Genomic DNA, 17,588 nt, shown 5'->3' with positions numbered 1-17,588 from the left:
TGATCCCACCACTTCCCAGCTAGGGGATGGCTGGCCTGTTCCCTCACCTGTGCAGTGAAGGCTTTGCAATCTGTCCACTCAGTTCACTGCCATTTCTTCCTCTGTCATCCAGAGTGCCTTCACCTGGGGTCAGTGGCCGGCAGCCTCTTCCTTCCTCTCACACAGATGGCCAGGTCACTCCCCTGCCTGTCCTCCCTGCACCAGGGCACTTGTTTGTGAAATTAAAATGGCTCCCTCTTGTGTTTAGTTTGAGAAAGTGCAGCCTTCAATCTTTGTATCTTCTGTCCCGTGTCAACCTCCTCTGCGTTCCCACCCAGCCGAAGGTCTCACCACAGGCCCTTTGCATATGCCGCTGCCTGGTCTGGAACACATGTCCTCCTCTTCCCCTGGTCACCTCCTACTTCACTTTGAGACCGCAGCAACTTCTGTGACATTCCCAGTCTAGGTCACATCCCCAATCATGTGCATCCACAGCTCTATCAGTCTGTCCCTTTCAGCACAAACACCCCTGTCATTTTCTTCACTTCCTAGTGTCATTGTTTGACTGTTGTCTCTCTGCAACCCTGACCATGAGTTGCACGAGGTGAGGACCCCTGTTTATGTCTACTCACCTCGTCTATCCCCACAACTGAGCACAGGACCTGGCATGTGGCCAGCTCAGTATGATGATGTTGAGTGAATAAAAGGTGAGGATTAAGTGAAAGTACTGTGTGCAGGGCACTTAGCACTGTTCTCGGCATCTATAAATATTAGCTATGGATGATAATCTAACTAGGATTGGTGCACAAAAATTCATCTAAATCCTAAGTCCTCTTCTTACTTGGGTTGTCCTAAGCGTGCACATTTGGAAGTAAATTGACCTAATCTGGAAGAAAATACAAACACATACACCAAGCATGTCAAACTCAAAGGCTAACACGGGCCAAATAAATGAGGCATGTGGCCCTTGGGCCCAAGTTTGACATGTTTGACATACACACACACTCACACACAGAACCATACAAACACATGCATGTCTCCCAAAGTGTGAAGTTGTTTGCCGTCAATTTCCTGCCGGCACTTCCCAGAGCTAGCAGGGAGAACCCTGACTTCCCAGGGGGCTTGCAGGGACCCATTTAGTCTGGGTGGGCCTGGGGGTCCTCACTGCCCGTGGGCCCCACCCAGACTCTCTTGCCCACCTGTTTCATGAGGGAGGGGGCTGCAGGTGTAAGGAGAGACCAGTCTAGAATGGAGAGCAGTTTGGGGGCACTGAGATGCCTCCAGCAAAAACCCCTCCAAAACTTCAACATACCAGCGCATCCCCCTTTATCCAGCGGCTTTCACCGTGTCCTGGCCTCAAAGCATTTCCACAGAAGACCAGTGTCCACAGGAGTTTTAGAGACTTTATTTATGTATAAACCATTTAAACACTTTGCCATAAATTATCTTTGCCTGTCCCTAGTCTTTGCTTAGCAGCAAATTAAAATTAATATAAAAACTCGATGAACAATTCATACATGTATATTACAAAAAAGTTCCTGTACCAAAGTTCTTATTAGACATTTTTTTGTGTTTTTTTTTTAAAACTCTTTTTTGTTTGTTGTTTTTTTTTTTTTTGATGGGTTTTCTTTTTTTTTTTTTTTAATTTTTGTTTTGTTTTGTTTTGTTTTCTCTCCTCGTGGTGACTGTCATGTGATTGTCTCAGTTTCTGGACCAAACAAACACACTAAGAATTTTAAATCGGAAACAGTGATTGTGCCTCGAGGCTCAGGTATGTACAGGGTGATCTGAAGTGGTGCCCGTTAGCAAAAGAGTGTCACAATGCCACACCTCTACTGCAACTGATAACCCACGAACTACGGAATCTAGACGGACTACACCCTGTAACTGCGGATTACTGTCCACAATGGAATCTTCAAAGACAAAAGAGGATGAAATTCATCTGCGGGGACCAGAGCCGCCGTTCTGAATTCAAGTGTGCACTCTGCGCTCCCATAGGTTGGCTCAGGCCCCGCTGTGCCGGGGCCTGAGAGTTAAGTGCTGAACGGTATTGTTTCGCTTTGACGTTGGATAAGGAATCTCCTTTTTCTGCTCCCCCCCCCGCCCTTGTGTTTTTTATTTTTTATTTTAATTTTTCTTTAAAAAGTATTTCCAGTGCTCACTCTTTCACATGTATGCCCCCCTCCCCAGTCGCTACACACAAATCGCCCCCAAGTCGTGTTTTAAATGCACCTGTATTGAAACGAAAAACGCCGGTAAGTAGTTTGTCCATCAGGCAGTCTGAGTGGGTCTCCTCGGCCGGTCGGGCTGGGTCCGGGGATGCCGTCCCAGGGGAGTCTCGGCGTCGCTCACCTGCGAGTCAGTGAGGTAATAGCACAGGAGGCCTGCTCGCCTTCATCTCTTTGTTTTTCAGTCGTGTGTTTGTTTTGCTTTTCGTTTTATTTGCGTGCGTGTGTGTGTGTGTGTGTGTGTGTGTGTGTGTGTGTTTTCTCTTTTGTTCCTTTTGGACATTTCGCGTCTCTTTCCTGCGTAGACCCAGAACAAGTGGGTCGTATGTTAGGGGAACTTGGAACATTGTGTGTGTTCGTTTGTTCGTTCATTCATTCATTCGTTCGTTTTGTGTGTTGTTGTTGTTTTTTTTTTTTCTTTCTCTCGGAATTGTCAGCCGGGCTTTAGTCTGCTTTGGGAGGTGGGACGTCTCGCTTGGCCAGCAGCATTGGAACTCAAAAAATGTGAGCCTGCTTGCCACTGGTCCCCAAAGCAGCCCAGCCTCAGTGCCCCTGTTAGGTCTTCATCTCCTTAGGAGAGGAGAGGACAGTTACTCCCGCCGAGCCATCCAGACACGGGATGGCAGCCGGCGAGTGTGTTACCTCTTTCCCATCTCATTCTGTCTTAAGAACTGGATGTTGCTGCTACAGTCTGCGAGCTCTGGGTACTGCTCCACGGGAAGCACGTAGTAGCCCTCGTACCCCTGCACGCGGCCCGCGCTCAGGAGCTGCTGCCGCTCGCCCTCAGTCCACAGGCGGCTCCCCTCGCGCCCGTCCCTGGCCCTCTGCTGCTCCTTGGCCCAGGCGGTGCCCAGGGCCCTCTGTCGGGCCTGGTCCAGCACGCGGGCCTTCTCTTCGTCCAGGGTGTCGGGGGTGAGGCCGTAGCGGATGCTGAGCAGCAGCGTGTTGTACTGGAACTCGACGTTGGTGAACCTTCGAGTCCTGCCGTTGACCAGCAGCGTGGGCTGCGACACGGTCACGTTCACCCCGCTCTCCAGCACCTTGCGGCCGATGGTGGTGCCCAGCGTGACCAGGTCGCCGTCGGCCGCGCCGATCTTCACAAAGTAGTGGGTGTCCTTGCCCTCGATGCTGTAGTGCATTTTGTCCAGGTAGTAGGCGTTGTTCAGCACGGACGCCACCTTGCGGCTGTCCTCGCTGGCGATGCTGGACACGCCCGTGCTCACCCGCCCTTCTTTGATGGCGAACATGATGCCTTTGCCGATGATGGGCGTGGTGGTGGCAAACCAGTGGCCGGCTTTCTCGCGGATGTTGGCGTGCAGCTTCTTAGAAATGACCTGCCCTTCCAGGGCCAGGAAGGCCTGGTTGTGCCTCTCCGTCGTCTGCTGGACCCCTGTGATGAGCTGCGGGCGTAAGAAAACACGAGAGCTGAGACCGTTGGCACAGGCTGGGAAGCTGGCTACAGAAGGGTCAGCAAGGGAAAAGCTTGCCCTCCCTGCAAGCCCGAGGCTTGCGTCTTGGATGACATGCCCTGACTGTTCTGAAAACATATGTTTTTCTTGATTTCAGAGAGAGGAAGGGAGAGGGAGAGAGAGAGAGACATCAACATCACTCGGCTGCCTCCTGCACGCCCCCTATTGGGGATCGAGCCCACAACCAGAGCATGTGCCCTGACCGGGAATCAAACAGGTGACCTCCTGGTGCCTGGGACGAAGCTCAACCAACTGAGCCACACCGGCCGGGCTAGGCTTACCTTTTGAGACTGGGACAGGCTGGCGGTTCCAGGGCTGGGGTGGTGTGGCCTGCCCGCTGGAACTGTGCCCCTAACTAAAACGACGGTATGGAGGTTTGCCACCTTGCTGGCACCCGCGCCCAGGCCTACCCACTCGCCTGGACTGTCCCTTAGTGTCCTGGCCTGAAGGGCGGGGTGTGTGTTTGAGCAGCTGGGAACCCGGCTGCTGTGACTTAGATTTTTTTGAGGCCAATGTCCTGGATAGTCATGAACTTCCTTGGGCTAAGACCTTGCTACTCAAAGTATGGCTGGGAGCAGGGGGACCTCTGGGCCCGCCCTGGTAGGAAAAAACACACACAACAGAAATCTCAGACCTCACTCAGGAGCCACGTTCTAACCAGACTCCCTGGGTGGTTTGTGAGCATATGAATGTCTGAGGTGCACCTGGCTTCCTGGGCCAGAGGGATGGTCCCCGGGCTCTGAGTCATTTGCCTTGGATTTTCGCCCTGGCTCCACAGAGGGAGGAAATCACGGTTATTGCCTCGGCCTTCCGTTCTCCCCTCACAAATTACAACTTGTCTCCATTGGTGGTTGGGGGACAGGCTGGGATAATGGAAGAGGCAGTGTTTGGGAGGTAATGGCACTTAGATAAATGAGAGAAATGATGGCTATTCATCTGCTGAGTAGTCCCTGAGGGGCCGGACAGAGAGAAGGCTGTTCTCAATTACCCAGCGGCTCCTCCCTGTCGCTCTCGTTTCACAGTCTGGAGTCTCTGGACAGTTCTCCAGAGCAGCTGGGACCTTTCAGGCCTTGATGGTGCCGAGCGCCGGTTCTGCGGCGGGGGCTCTCGGACACTGCCGCCCACCCCGCCCACCCCATTGTGGCGGAGCTCGGAGCTGCACCCACGTGGAAAATGACCACCCTTTGGTCATCACCGAGAGAACCAAGGACAGATTCTGTACTGAAAACTCAGTCTGTGTACGTTTGGGCCATAAAACCCTGACGTTTTATGCGGGGCATAAAAATATGCTTTAATGGGACAGAAACGGCAAAGCATCGTTTTATGACGCCCCATAAAAGCCGAAAGGTTTATGATATTACAGGCAGTGCAGATGGTAGGTGGCTGCTAGATTTCTCTGTGCTGTTGTTAATCAAGGAGTAACTCAAGGGTATGTACTGAACAGATCATGATACCACAATTAAGGTCATAATCGAGGTTCTGAAGAAATGCGTGCTGCGCCAGCCAGGTGACAGCATCGACACTGGCTTTCCTGGGAAGTCACCGCGATTCATGCATCTTTTATACCCAGCTCCGGTGTCCCCCCTCTGCCCACGTGCCCTTGGCTCCCATGCAGTTCTGTTTGCAAAAGGGAACGGTGACAGTCCTTCGTGTTCTTGGCAGGAACCCCCGCTTACCTGTCCATTCTCACTTGCTTGACTCTCTGACAGCTCATAGGGAGGAGGCACGAAATACATTTTGGCTCTTGGGAAGCCAGGGATTATGTTGCTGAGCTGAAATCCAAACATCACAAGCCAGCTCTTCACATCTGTGGTGGAAACAAAAACAGGGACTTCTGAAATCATCGTGGGTGGGAGGCAATAGAGGATTTGGGGAAGAGAACAAAAGAAAATGGATGGGTGGGTGTGAATCCAACAGGAGAGGGAGGCAGGAGCCTGGGAAGGTCCCCTGGTTCAGACCCAGAGCTTCTTTGCATGGGTTCGAGGAAGAAGATGTCCTCCCACACTTGGTCAGTTGTTAACCCCCACGTGGTGACTTAGAAGAACAGTGATGGAGCGAGGTCGATCTAGTTTCAAATGCCCTCGCTGTGTGACCTTGGATAAGCTCCTGCCCTTTCTCTACACTCAGGCTCCTCAGATGTAACTTGGGATAAACCCCTATACCAGTGGTCGGCAAACTCAGTCAACAGAGCCAAATATCAACAGTACAACGATTGAAATTTCTTTTGAGAGCCAAATTTTTTAAACTTAAACTTCTTCTAATGCCACGTCTTCAAAATAGACTCGCCCAGGCCGTGGTATTTTGTGGAAGAGCCACACTCAAGGGGCCAAAAAGCCGCAGTTTGCTGACCACGGCCCTATACCAATCTCGTTGGGTTGTTGTGAGGGCTGAAGGAGAAAATCCATGGAAAGGGCTTATCACAGTGCCTGGCATGTGGATTGCTCCACCCATCATCCTCCCATTCTCCTGGGCGAGTATTTAAGGGAACATCTAATACAGGCCAGTGGGTGTGTTTAGAAGCTAGAGATACAGTGATCAGCTGGATGGGTAAGTGATGATCAGGAACACTGCGCAGGACATCTGGGTGGGGTGCTGCCCTGCGCTGGCTCGTGATGGAAAGGAGGGTCTGCAAGTGCATGGAATGCAATCCCAAGTCTCCTTACTCTGCTCACCCCCTTCTCCCCCAGGAGTCACATTCCAACATGCTGTATCACTTGGATGTGTATCATGACTATTGGCTATTGTCAGAATGTAAGCTCCACAAGGGCAGGGAGTAAAACAAATCTATTTTAGTCACTGATGTCCCCCCAAGCCCTACAACAATGCTTGGAAGAAAATAGGTGCTCAGTAAGTATCCCTGAAATGAATGAATGAGTAAACACTGAACAAATGTGGCAGAGTCTTCCCTGACTGGTGTAAGGGTGACAGAGGAACTAGCTATCCCTGCCTCCTGCCCCGGGACTGTCACTAGTTAATGCTGACTTTGGTACTAAACATACAGGCATGTAAGAACCCTTGAATGGGAGGGAATCTGGGATCCATGATGCATTCGTTGGCCTTGGGCACAGACTAGCCCCTTGAGTGACTTGGCAACAGCACATATTAGCGCTAGCCCATTTGAGAATTATTTAACAATACAGGCTCGAGATTGCCTTCAAAAAGTGTGTCAGCATCCAGCAGAGAGAAGCCTGGCTTTAGTGCAGCAACAGTCACATATTGACAAAGCGGCTGTTTTGTGCCGGATGCTGTAGAGGCTGGCTTTCCCAACTGTGGATATTCATTTTTAAATGGCCTCGGCACCATTGTTTGGCCATATCCACGCATCACCTGTGCAGGCATTTACTTCCTGATTTCTGAAAAATAAATTTTTCTTTTTCACTTAAGCCAGTCCATTTTTTTTTTTTTAAAGAAAACCCTTAAAATGTTTTAAAAATTATTTTTAAAATGGATTTTTTAGAGAGAGAGGAGGGAGGAGAGAGAGAGAGAATCATTGAAGTGAGAGTGAGACAGTGATTGGCTGCCTCCTGCACACCCCCTACCGGGGATGGAGCCCACAAACTGACCAACCTAGAATCAAACTGGCAACCTTTCCATGCATGGGTTAACACCCAACCAACTGAGCCACACTGGCCAGGGCTTCACTCGGTCCATTTTTAAAAAGAGACATTGCCACCACCATCAATGGGAAAGCAGACTCACTTGATGCAAACAGAAAATAACTGTTAAATTAAAACAAAGAAAACAGAAGCTATGCAATGAAATTGAGCATGATTTTGTTGCCAGCTACTGAGGGAGTCTTAGATCGGCTCTCCCCATTAAAAAGGGAGATTAGAAGTGTTAATGAGGTGGCAAATACACACCAGTGTCCAGGGGAGACTTGCTTCACCTCAACTGATTGGGAAGAATAAAGAGAGACCAAGGTCCCCATCTGTGTTTCCATGCTGATCAGTACCTCATCTGCACACCTTCACATGGACGTGGGCTGTGTAGGGAGTTCCCAGAAAGGCAAGAGAGGTCTGTTCCCTGTACGGATCCTCCCCAGCACTCAGGAGCTGATTCCTGGTCCCTGCCTTTGAGACCAGGAATTTCAAGGGCCACACCCACGAATAATAATTGCTCATGTCATCTGCCTTTTTTTTTTTTACCTTCTAACATGGCCTGGTTTCTGAGTCTAAACCTATTGTAAAGTGTTTATTCGAGTTGCTGGTCTCCTCCTGCACACAAACCCCCTCCTCCCTGGGAAGTCCCTGGTACGTGATGGGCTCCCTAAACAATCTGGCAATGTGGCCCCTCCTACGAGCTCATTCCCTCCCTCTTCTCAGGTTCTCCCACACATCTGGAAGCGCGTTCTCTCTCCAAAACCTGCTGTCAGCACAGCAGCTTGGTGTCAAGCATAGATGGGAGGAGAGGGCGAGGGAAGAAGGAGGTGGCGCCTTCCTCCTCACCGAGGGAAATTAAACCCCACAGAATCTGACTTTATGCTCACATGCGCCTGGGGTTGTAACCCCAAAGACCCACTCAGGGGCGGGAGGGGGGGAAGGCAAGTCATGGTGGGTGACACCTAGGAGGTTCACTTGGCTCAAAATTTGTTGGGGTTTCAGGTTTGCCAAATCCATGCCACTCAGAGCAGAATTTGGATCTGTTTCAGGGTGGAGCTGGAGAGTCCTCCCCCCAGAAAATGATGCAGAGGTGGCGTCCCCACTCTTCATCTACAAAGTCCCCATGTCCAAGTTCATGGCTGCATGTGCACAGCACATGTATTCCTACCAGGCATTCGCCTCCGTGCTGGGCTAGGTGCTTTACAAGCCACAATTCATTTGCTTTTCACCCTCCCATGGGTGAGAACTGTTATTATCACCGTTTTGCTGATGAAGAACCGAAAGCTCAGAAAGGCTAAGAGGTTTGTTCAAGCTACACAGCAAGTGATGGGCAAGGCCAGGCGCTGCCATCAGAAGGAAATGGCAGCAGGTGTGGGCGTGTGCCTGGCCCTGCTCTCTCTCCCCAGCTCCCTATCCAGCTTGGACTGGAAACATCAGCCCAAGCCACGTGGCTTCTCTACCACCACCTTTTATGTCAGACTCTTTCTAATAGTTTCTGGGTTTAATTTTGTTGGACTTGGTTCAACCTGATTTAATTCCCATTTATTGAGTCGCTCTGGAGCACTGGAATGAGGAGAGCCACCTTGCCAGGGCGCAAGGCTCCGCAGCGCGCACGTGGGCGGCGGGTTCGCGAGCGGGTGTGTCGGGCGGGGGAGGGGCCGGGGCCGTGGCCAGTACTGGACCCCACGGCATGAACGGCTGGTACTGGACCTCGCCTCGCGGGGTAAGCGGCCGGTATTGGACCTCCCCTCGCGGGGTGAGGCCGGTACTGGACCCCCCAGATGAGTGAGGCAGAGGCGGCAGTTGTGTCCCCAGCGACCCCCAGTGGCGACTCGCCTAGTTCGCGCCTCGGGGGCGATAGCGGTGGGGGAACCAGTGTCCGTGGAGCCACAGAAAGCAGGTGGTGGAGAGGTCGGAGCTGCCTGGGGCTCCGCGGCTGGGACCCCGCCCCCTCCTCCCCTCCCTCGCCCCCCGGCAACGGCAGCCTCGGGGGACCCCTGAGCCCCCAGCCGGAGTCAGAGGGACAGGCTAGTGCTGCCTGACAGTTCCAGGTCTGAATGGTTCCGGATGCATTAACAGGAAGGACACCCAGGAGGATGCCTCGATTCCCCAGGCAGCCCTTAAAGAAACCCTGCCTCTGCGCAGCCCTGGAGAGACTGGAAGGAGAGAAGGTGCAGAAACTGCCCACTCACTGGGCCCAGGGGTTGTCGGTGAAGGGCAGCCCCTCTGGCCCCCCAGGCCTCCCCAGTCCACGTAGATACCCCAATTCACCATCGGCCTTGCACAGGTGCCCCACCATCCATGCTGGCGGAAACAGGCAGCGAAGGGAAGCGAGCTGAAGACCCTGGGGGAGGCCTAGAGGGTGGCTTCTGCCACCTTCCTCTACGGACTTGGCTTTGTGCGAGGCCCAGGGACCCCAGCCCAGCGGCAGCCTCCAGGGGCCCCAAACGGGTAGAACCTAAAGAGACAGCCCCATTGGAGGGGGACCAACAACTAGGAGATGAGTGGGTGCCCCCACCCAGGTTCCAGCCCAGATACGAAAGGTCCTTCCGCCCCGGCAGCCAGCCTACCACGAGGTGAGGATGGCGAGACCAAGCCCAGCCAAGGGCCCACGGACGGCTCCCGGCCTGAGCCCAGCGCCCATGAAGCCGCCCCTCCTTCCAGTGAAGACAGCAGCAGCCCCCTGGACCCAGGCAGCCCACAGCCCAGGACCGACCTCAGCCCCCAGGAACAGTGGGGGACCCCCACCCCAATACAGCAGTGATTCCAACTCAGAGGACACCCAGAGCTACCATCTGGTATCTGCCAGTTTTCCCAACGGACCTGTATCCTACCCAGCACCTCTCTCCCCTTTCCCATAGTCGATGCCATCAAAACACTGGCTCTCCCCCCATTTTCCTGAGACTCAGGAGGCCAAAGCAAGAGCCTTCTGCTTTTTATCTCTCTCCCCTACCTTGGGTTGAAGGAAGGGGTCCATCCTTTGTGTTGAGAGGAACCGACCCCCTCCCCTAAACCAGGCCGAGAAGGAGCCAGCCAGTTCTTACCTGCTCCTGGTGGTTTTTCTTCCCCACTCCAGTTTATTTTCTGTCCCCTCTACCTCTGAACTTCGTGTGCCCCCTGAGCCGCCAGTAAAAGCAAAAAGGTTTCCCCCCCCCCCCCTTCCCTTTCAGAAGAACCATGAAAGTGGCTGAGGGGGTCAGTGAGGTTGAGTGTACTCTGCCTGGGCAGCTGTAGGCATCTGCCAGCTCATTTTGAGGGCTTTTACAAATGTGCCTCTGGCTGCTCCACCCCTAAGGTGCCCAGCGCCCAGCAGGGCCTAGGGAGGCACAGTCTGGGCGGTGGGAGAGTCTTCTCCTATGGCCCCCCGTTCACACCGTTTCCTCTGTCTGGGACACTGTTCCCCCCGCTGCCCCCTCACTCCCATTTCATAAAGATCTGCTCCAACGCCACCTTTTCAGAAAGGCCTCTGAGCACCCAGGTAGATGCTGCCTATCACTCTCTAACCCCTTAACCTATTTTATTTCTCTTCATCGCACTTATCATTATCTGAAACTATATACATATGTGTGTGTGTTTTCCTGAGAGGTGCTGTAATTTGAAACTGCAGTGAACTGGGGGACAAAAGTCAGGCTAAGCCACGGGGAAGAGAGGAAGCCTGGCAGAGTAGCATGGGGGGTCCCTCCCAACGAGGTGCAGCGGGGAGAATGGGAGGGAACCAGCGTGGCTAGTTCTGGGCTCACAAGGTACCCGCTGCTTCTGTTGGGGGGTACTCGGCTCGGCTTCAAAGGGTCTGGAACTTGTCGATGAGGCATGGCATAGCCACACGTTGATGGTTCAGGTCGAACTATTTCTCTCTGCAGCATGGGACATAGTGAGCCGCAGGGCGCTCCTGGTAACTGCTGCTTCCTTTCCTATCTGGGGGATGGACAAGTGACTCCTTGTCATGGGAAGGTTGGGGCCCCTTAGGCTTGATGCCTCTCTGGTCCATGGCCAAAAGCTGTTAAGCTTCTTGGAACTTGGGGGCCTTGGACTTGGGGTCCCCATGTTGTTCCTCTATAATGCATGGACAGGCGAGATGGCCTTGGCTTCTTTGCTGGAAGTTGGTCTCTTTGGATCTCCATCCATCCATCCATCCATCCATCCATCCATCCATCCATCCATCCATCCAGACTTCCTTGCTTACTTCCTTGAGGACGGGGACTTTAACTTGCTCTCCACTGCATCTCTGGTTCTAAGTATATGTTAGATGCTACGAAAATATTTGTTGAATGGGTGAATGGATGGATGGACATGTAGGTGGAGAACACCCTCTTTGGTCTCTCTCTCCATACCCTGTCAAAGCTTCCTGTGTCCCTCCGGCTTTTGCTCATAGTTGTTCTTCGGCCGTGAGCCCATTTCTGCCAACCAAGATCGCCTTCATCAGGCCCAGTTTGACCCTTGGGGCCCTTCTGTAGTACAGCAAAATTTTTAAATCTTAAGTCACACACACACACACACACACCTTTGAGAGAAGGGTGTTTGTCTCGTTCACCATTGTATCCCCCAGAAACTAGCCTGGCCACTCTAGAAATGCTTGTTGAATAAATAACAGGTACCTGTAAGGTAGCACAGACTTAATTTTGCTTTGTTTGTATGTGTGTCCTGCCAGCCTCGGGGTGAGGTGGGGAACTGGGTTTTAGTCATCTCTATACTGAGGCTAACTCATTGCTTCACTAGTAACGATGATGTTAACAGCACGAGCAGATGCCCTTTGGTGAAAATCCACTGTCTAAGGGCCAGGTACTAGACTTCACCTACATTAGTTCATGTACTTTTCAAGGCCACTCTCTGGGATGGTTTTATGAGTGTCCTTTCACAGAGGAGGAAACTACAGCTCAGAGAGATTGGACAAGTAGCCCATGGTCCATTGGTTTATAAACCAAGAATGATATTGGAACCAGATAGTTCTGACACTAGAGTCCCTTTCTTTCCCTCTTCATAAGGAAGTTTTCCTCTGTTGGGGTAAAAAGGCTCTTCTAAAACTTATTTCAACTAAATGGACTTGCAAAGGGTCAGGACATCTTCAAACAGACTTGGGGACTGCTCTGCACTGCTGTCACTTGACTGTCCTAGATACTGTATAGCCCAGGGTTTACAGTTCTCAAGATTCTCCTAGTATAAGACATAAGACCTTCTTTTGAAGTTCCCAGTGGTGTACCAGGACCACCACCCCACAGGGAGCCACTGCCCAACTGAGGCAGCGGTATCCTCACCTGTCACGTAGTTCTTTAAATCCAGCTCATTGCTGAGAGGATTGTTGCTCTTGAACATATACAGGTTAAAGGGGGCTGGTTCCTTGCCCACGTTTTTCCACATGGTGTAGTCTGGAGAGGTCCATCGTCCAGCCAGCACATCATAATCACGTTGAGTGAAGTGGACCAGTTTGGTCAGGGGATCGTAGAGTCCCCCATGGAAGCCAATGACCATCTGGAAGTCGGGGTTGGAGTCATAATAAATCTCCCCGTAGGCTGTATATTGCAACTGTTTGATCATGAGACCGTTGATGCTGAACACAGCCAGGGGAGTCCCTGTGTTATCTGAGGCAACGTAGTACTCCTCCCCACTGCTGCTCTCCATGGCAAAGAGGTGACCTTGGAGGTCATAGTAGAGCGAGGTTATCTCTGAATTGGAGTGGTTGTAGACATGGGTGATGCGAGTCGGGTTGTGGAGGTCAGAGTAGAAATATTGCAGATGGTGGCCCAAGTTGGTCTTGTAGGAAGCCCGCCGCCCCACACCGTCATAGCGGTATTGGACGCTCCACCCACTGGCCTTGTTGTAGGCTCTCGTCAGGAGGCCCTTGGAGTTGTACTCGAAGATGTCAGCCCCTCGCTGGCACAGATAGCCATCATCGTCAATTTTGTACTGCACATCGCCAAGTCTGGTTATCCTGTCCCGGAGGTCATAGCGCAAGGGCATAAGGCGCACACTATTGCCCGGGTTCAGCAAGTGAAGGTTCCCGTTGAGGTCATAGCTGTAGCGCCAGGTCGGGCGGTCATTGACAGCCACACTCTGAAGCTGCCCATCCCCGTCATAGTCATAGGTGTACTTAGTGGTGTTGGCATAGGGCCCCAGTTTTAGCTCCCTCTTGATCACTCTTCCCATGCTGTCATATTGCACCGTCATCCAGTACATGAGGGACCTGAACATCTCGTACTGAACTTCCTTGATCCTCCCATGGGTGTCAAAGTGTTTGCTGAGGGTCATCACGGCGGTGGTAATGATTTGGTTGATGTCATAATAGATAACTCCAAACTTGCCAAAGTGCTCCACCTTGCCCGAAATCTCATCATAGCGGTAGAGGTCCACAGGAAGGGGAGTTTCACTTATGACGGGCTTAATGCTTGCAATCCGGAAGCTGTTGTCATGATAGGTGTAGTCGAACCTGGCATTGACCATGCCTTCCTCAGAAAACCTATAGATCTGCTTGTCCACGAGCGGGCCAATCTTCCGGTACCGGATGGTGCAGGAGAAGCCCCCACTTTGGAGGTTGACCATCTTCAAAACACCAGTGGTCTCGTCGTACCCAAAAGTGACAGCGGTGCTGTCATAGACAATCTCTGATAACTTGGAGAGTTTCCCATACTTGTAGAATACCTGGCGCCCGGTGCCCAGAAAGGACGTCTTCAGGATTCGGCCATCATCACTGTAGTCAAAGATGACCGAAGCGTTGCTTTCAGGCGGGTTGTAAATGTTGCGGATGTAGCCAATGGAGGTGTGCGTGGACATGCTGTGCCGGGCGACGCTGGGCATGGTGACGGCGTGGAGACGGTCGGAGGAGTCATACTCAAATATGTACTGACGCTGACTCTGAAGCAGGAGGACCATGGACTGCAGGAAGGGAAGGGAAAGGAAACCCATGAGTTGGCTTTTTAGGACCAATCACTCACACTGACAGAATGGATGCCATTTCCCCAAAAGTCCATTCAAAAGGCACGAGGGATTGGGGAAGTTTAGACCAGAGATTATGAGGAGGTGGATTTCATTGGGCATGCCAACTCTGATGGATCAGGGTGGCTGTCTGGAGCAGTGCTTCTCAAAGCTTAATGTGCATGTGAAATACCCAGGGATCTTGTTAAAAGGCAGATTCTGATTCATTAGTTCCGGGAGGGGATGGGGCCTGAGAATCTGCTTTTGGAACAAGCTCCCAGGTGATGCTGCTGTTGCTTGGAGGGCTTGAAGGACTGAGCTAAGAGGCATTGGTTGAGTTTGCCTATAGACTCAATAACAAGGAACCCTGAAATTGTTTGGTAATGACTTGCCACTGATGCAGCAGGGGACAGGTGTGACACACATACTATGTTTCTGTCACACGTGATTAAAGAGAAAGCACAGCCTCCATTTAGAAGCTACTGAAAGGGTTAAATAGCTCAGAATCATTGATTCTTTGGGTTAAAAAAAATGGCCTTGAACTTGAGGCCATTGGGAGATTCCTACCTCCTCTGGTCAATCATTCCAGTATTTTATGGCATTATGAGAACAGTATTCGGGAGGGTCCGAAGGAACAGCAGCCCCTCTCTTGCAGAGGAGGTAACAGCTCTGTCTGCAAGGGATCACTAATCAGGAGGCGAGGAAGGAAGGAATGGAAATGGACCTGTGTCAAGGTGCGTCCAGTAGCTTCTGTCTAATGACGAGATGGCCAGGGCAGCCTCAAAAATCGTGAGTTGTGCCCTGAAGGGACATCTTTTTATTGCCTGGCCAACCTCCGCAGACCGACACGGAGACCTGAACCTGGCACTTTTAGACACAGGGAATCAATCCGTGGAGAGGATCCGTTGGCTGGTTCAACAATAGACCCAGGGGAAGGGTGTTGCTCTGTGTGCTTGAGTTTTAAGCACAATCTCTTCCTCTGATGGCTAAGTTTCGGGCAAGGCATTTCTAATTTGTAAGTAATTTATAAGTAATGATTAGCCATTTCTAATTTATAAGTAAGGATTTCTACTTTGTAAGTCATAATTAGCCATGTTGCCAATGGGATGATTCTGTCAGCTTCAACAGCACTTATTATTATGACTTTTGGAATAAAATCAGACTGTTTATCCATTTTGCCATTCCTGAGTATCTGGTACTCTCTCTTTTTTAAAAAAATTTGCTTTAATGGTATAGTGCTGAGCTATGAATAACATGTCATTCAGATTGCCTCCTTCCCAGTGAGGGGGGATAGTGGGAGGGGAGCCCTTGTGGAATCCAAGTAAAGATGTTCAGATGGCTTATAGCAAAGTGGATTCGGTCAGCTAAGAGAGGGCAGCCTGAGCAAGAGAAAGCCCCGCTGGCCCAGAGTGGCACATGTACCCACCTTGTCAAGGTAGGAGTAGCTCCACACTTTCCCGTCAGCAAACATGCGAGACACGATCCGGCCTTGCTTGTCGATGTCTGTCCTCTCGCTCATGGCCCCGCGCTGCAGGCCAGCCAAGCGCCCGTTGAAGAAGTACGAGACGTTGACGGCTGCCAACCCGCTGCTGGGGAGCCAGAGGAAGGGGCGGCCCACCTGGTCGTAAATGATCCTCAGGGTGAACTTCCGGTGATCATCATAGATCTTTTCCGTTCGAATATTCCGGTCATAGTCGATGGACAAGAGATTCCTTCCGTGGACCTAGGCAAACACAAAGGGCCTGGTTTGAAATATACCACCTGGGCACGTTAGCTCAGGCTTCTATGGAGGACGTGGCTGGCGCGGCTGGGGCCTAGTGTGCGTCGGAGGAAGAAACAACCCTGAAGTTACCTAGAGGAGTGCTTTCTAAACCCTTGTGTCACGGTACGCATAGAAAATGGTGATATTTGTAGGGTGTACTGGAATACAGACATGGGGCTGCTTAAGGTCAGTGATGGCTGATCTGGGTGCGGCTGCCATGAGCAGTCACGTGGGCTGTGACTTGCACAATTACAAGGGTGCCACCAGGTTGTAGAAGGCGTGGATGGTGACACATGTGCAGTGCACGGCCACCGCGGGGCCAAGAGGATTTGTCTATTTGCACACTTAGAACCGTTTTTGGCCATGTCATCAGCTGAGCAGCTAACAATCTGTAACAGCAGGTGCCAGGATTTCTTCTGAAGCCCTAAGTAAAGGTACCCAGGAGGGTAGGGAGAAGGTCTTGGAAACCCATATTTTACAAAGACCTGGGAATCTGAAGGCTCCTTCTTATGTGCACTCCTTTACTTCTATGTAGAGAAAAATCTTACCCCTGTCAGGGATGCAAGAACTCAGTGGGAAGACCTCAGGAGGGCTGGGAGACGCCAAAAAAAGGGAAGGGCTCACTCTTGAGGTTTAGCTAGTCCTGAGAGGATGGCTGGAAGTGAATAAAATGAGGCCAACTTAGTCAGGCTCTTTCAATATAATTGACTGCAAATCCAGACGTCCCTCGAGTGACTGCTGAAGGCAATGGAGGATATAAATAGGCAGAAAGAAGAGACGGGAGAGATGTCTGGTACCTCCTCACGTTATCCTAATGGTTCACTAGCACTTAATGATTATAATGATGCCGGTGATGATGATGGTAATAATAACTTTCACACGGGCTGAGGGCTAGTCTGTATAGGCATTGAGTCAGGCGATTTATATCTATTGTCTGAGCTGATGCTCACAAAGATCACTGGGTAAATGAGGAAACTGAGCTGGGATCAGAGAGGTTACATCCTTGCTCAAGGTCTCACAGCAGTGACGTGGTGGGGTTGGTCTGGGATTTAGCTCTAAAGACTTTGACCAGTTAACCACTTAGACATAACCAGGTTTACTGCTTCCTATGTTATATGTGCATTGAGGGCCCTGAGATATGTCCACTGAGGCAGAGACTGTAAGGCAATGCCACAGCCCTGGAGGGCTCCATGTTGCAGCGTGATGGGGAGACAAGGACTACTTCTAATACCTCAGACACCTATGTTCTGCAGAGCAGTACTGTACTCAGGTGAAGAACGACATTTCACAGCTGCCTTTGGAGATAGGGGTGGCTAACATGATGTGATAGTTATTAGCTCGGTCTTCTGGGGCACCTTGAAGGAAGCCGACTCAGCTAAGAAGTAGGCACCCTTGTGTTTTCCCTGCTTTCCTCCTCCTCCTAGGTGGAATGTGGTCGTGATCTCTGGAGCTCCAGCATTCACCTTGTGACTATGGGGTGACTTTGAGGATGAAACCTCAAGGATGATGGCTCACCCAGAGAAAAGAGTCTAGATGTCTCTCTGTTGACCTAGGTCAGTGGTCGGCAAACTGCGGTTTGCTGCTCTGTTGACTAATGAGTTTGCCGACTTAGACTGACCTAGACTCTCAATTTCAATCATTACAG

The 17,588-nt window shown here is 51.4% G+C and overlaps 1 protein-coding gene across 6 annotated transcripts in view; it reads right to left on the bottom strand.

The window, feature by feature from the left end:
• Window positions 1-2,433: 2,433 nt before the first annotated feature.
• The window catches only part of TENM2 (teneurin transmembrane protein 2), an 885,668-nt gene continuing 870,513 nt past the window's right edge, over window positions 2,434-17,588 (bottom strand). For all 6 annotated transcript variants that reach the window (XM_054718128.1, XM_054718129.1, XM_054718127.1 and 3 more), the window contains 4 exons: window positions 15,608-15,904; window positions 12,528-14,142; window positions 5,353-5,483; window positions 2,434-3,607 (listed from right to left, as the gene is read on the bottom strand). In XM_054718128.1, the coding sequence (XP_054574103.1) occupies window positions 2,846-3,607; window positions 5,353-5,483; window positions 12,528-14,142; window positions 15,608-15,904 (2,805 nt within the window). In that variant the 3' untranslated portion in view covers window positions 2,434-2,845. The remainder of the gene's footprint in view (window positions 3,608-5,352; window positions 5,484-12,527; window positions 14,143-15,607; window positions 15,905-17,588) is intronic.

This window comes from Eptesicus fuscus, chromosome 6 (genome assembly GCF_027574615.1).
Source record: "Eptesicus fuscus isolate TK198812 chromosome 6, DD_ASM_mEF_20220401, whole genome shotgun sequence".
Classification (NCBI taxonomy): Eukaryota; Metazoa; Chordata; class Mammalia; order Chiroptera; family Vespertilionidae; genus Eptesicus; species Eptesicus fuscus.
This window is presented reverse-complemented; position numbering and strand designations above follow the sequence as displayed.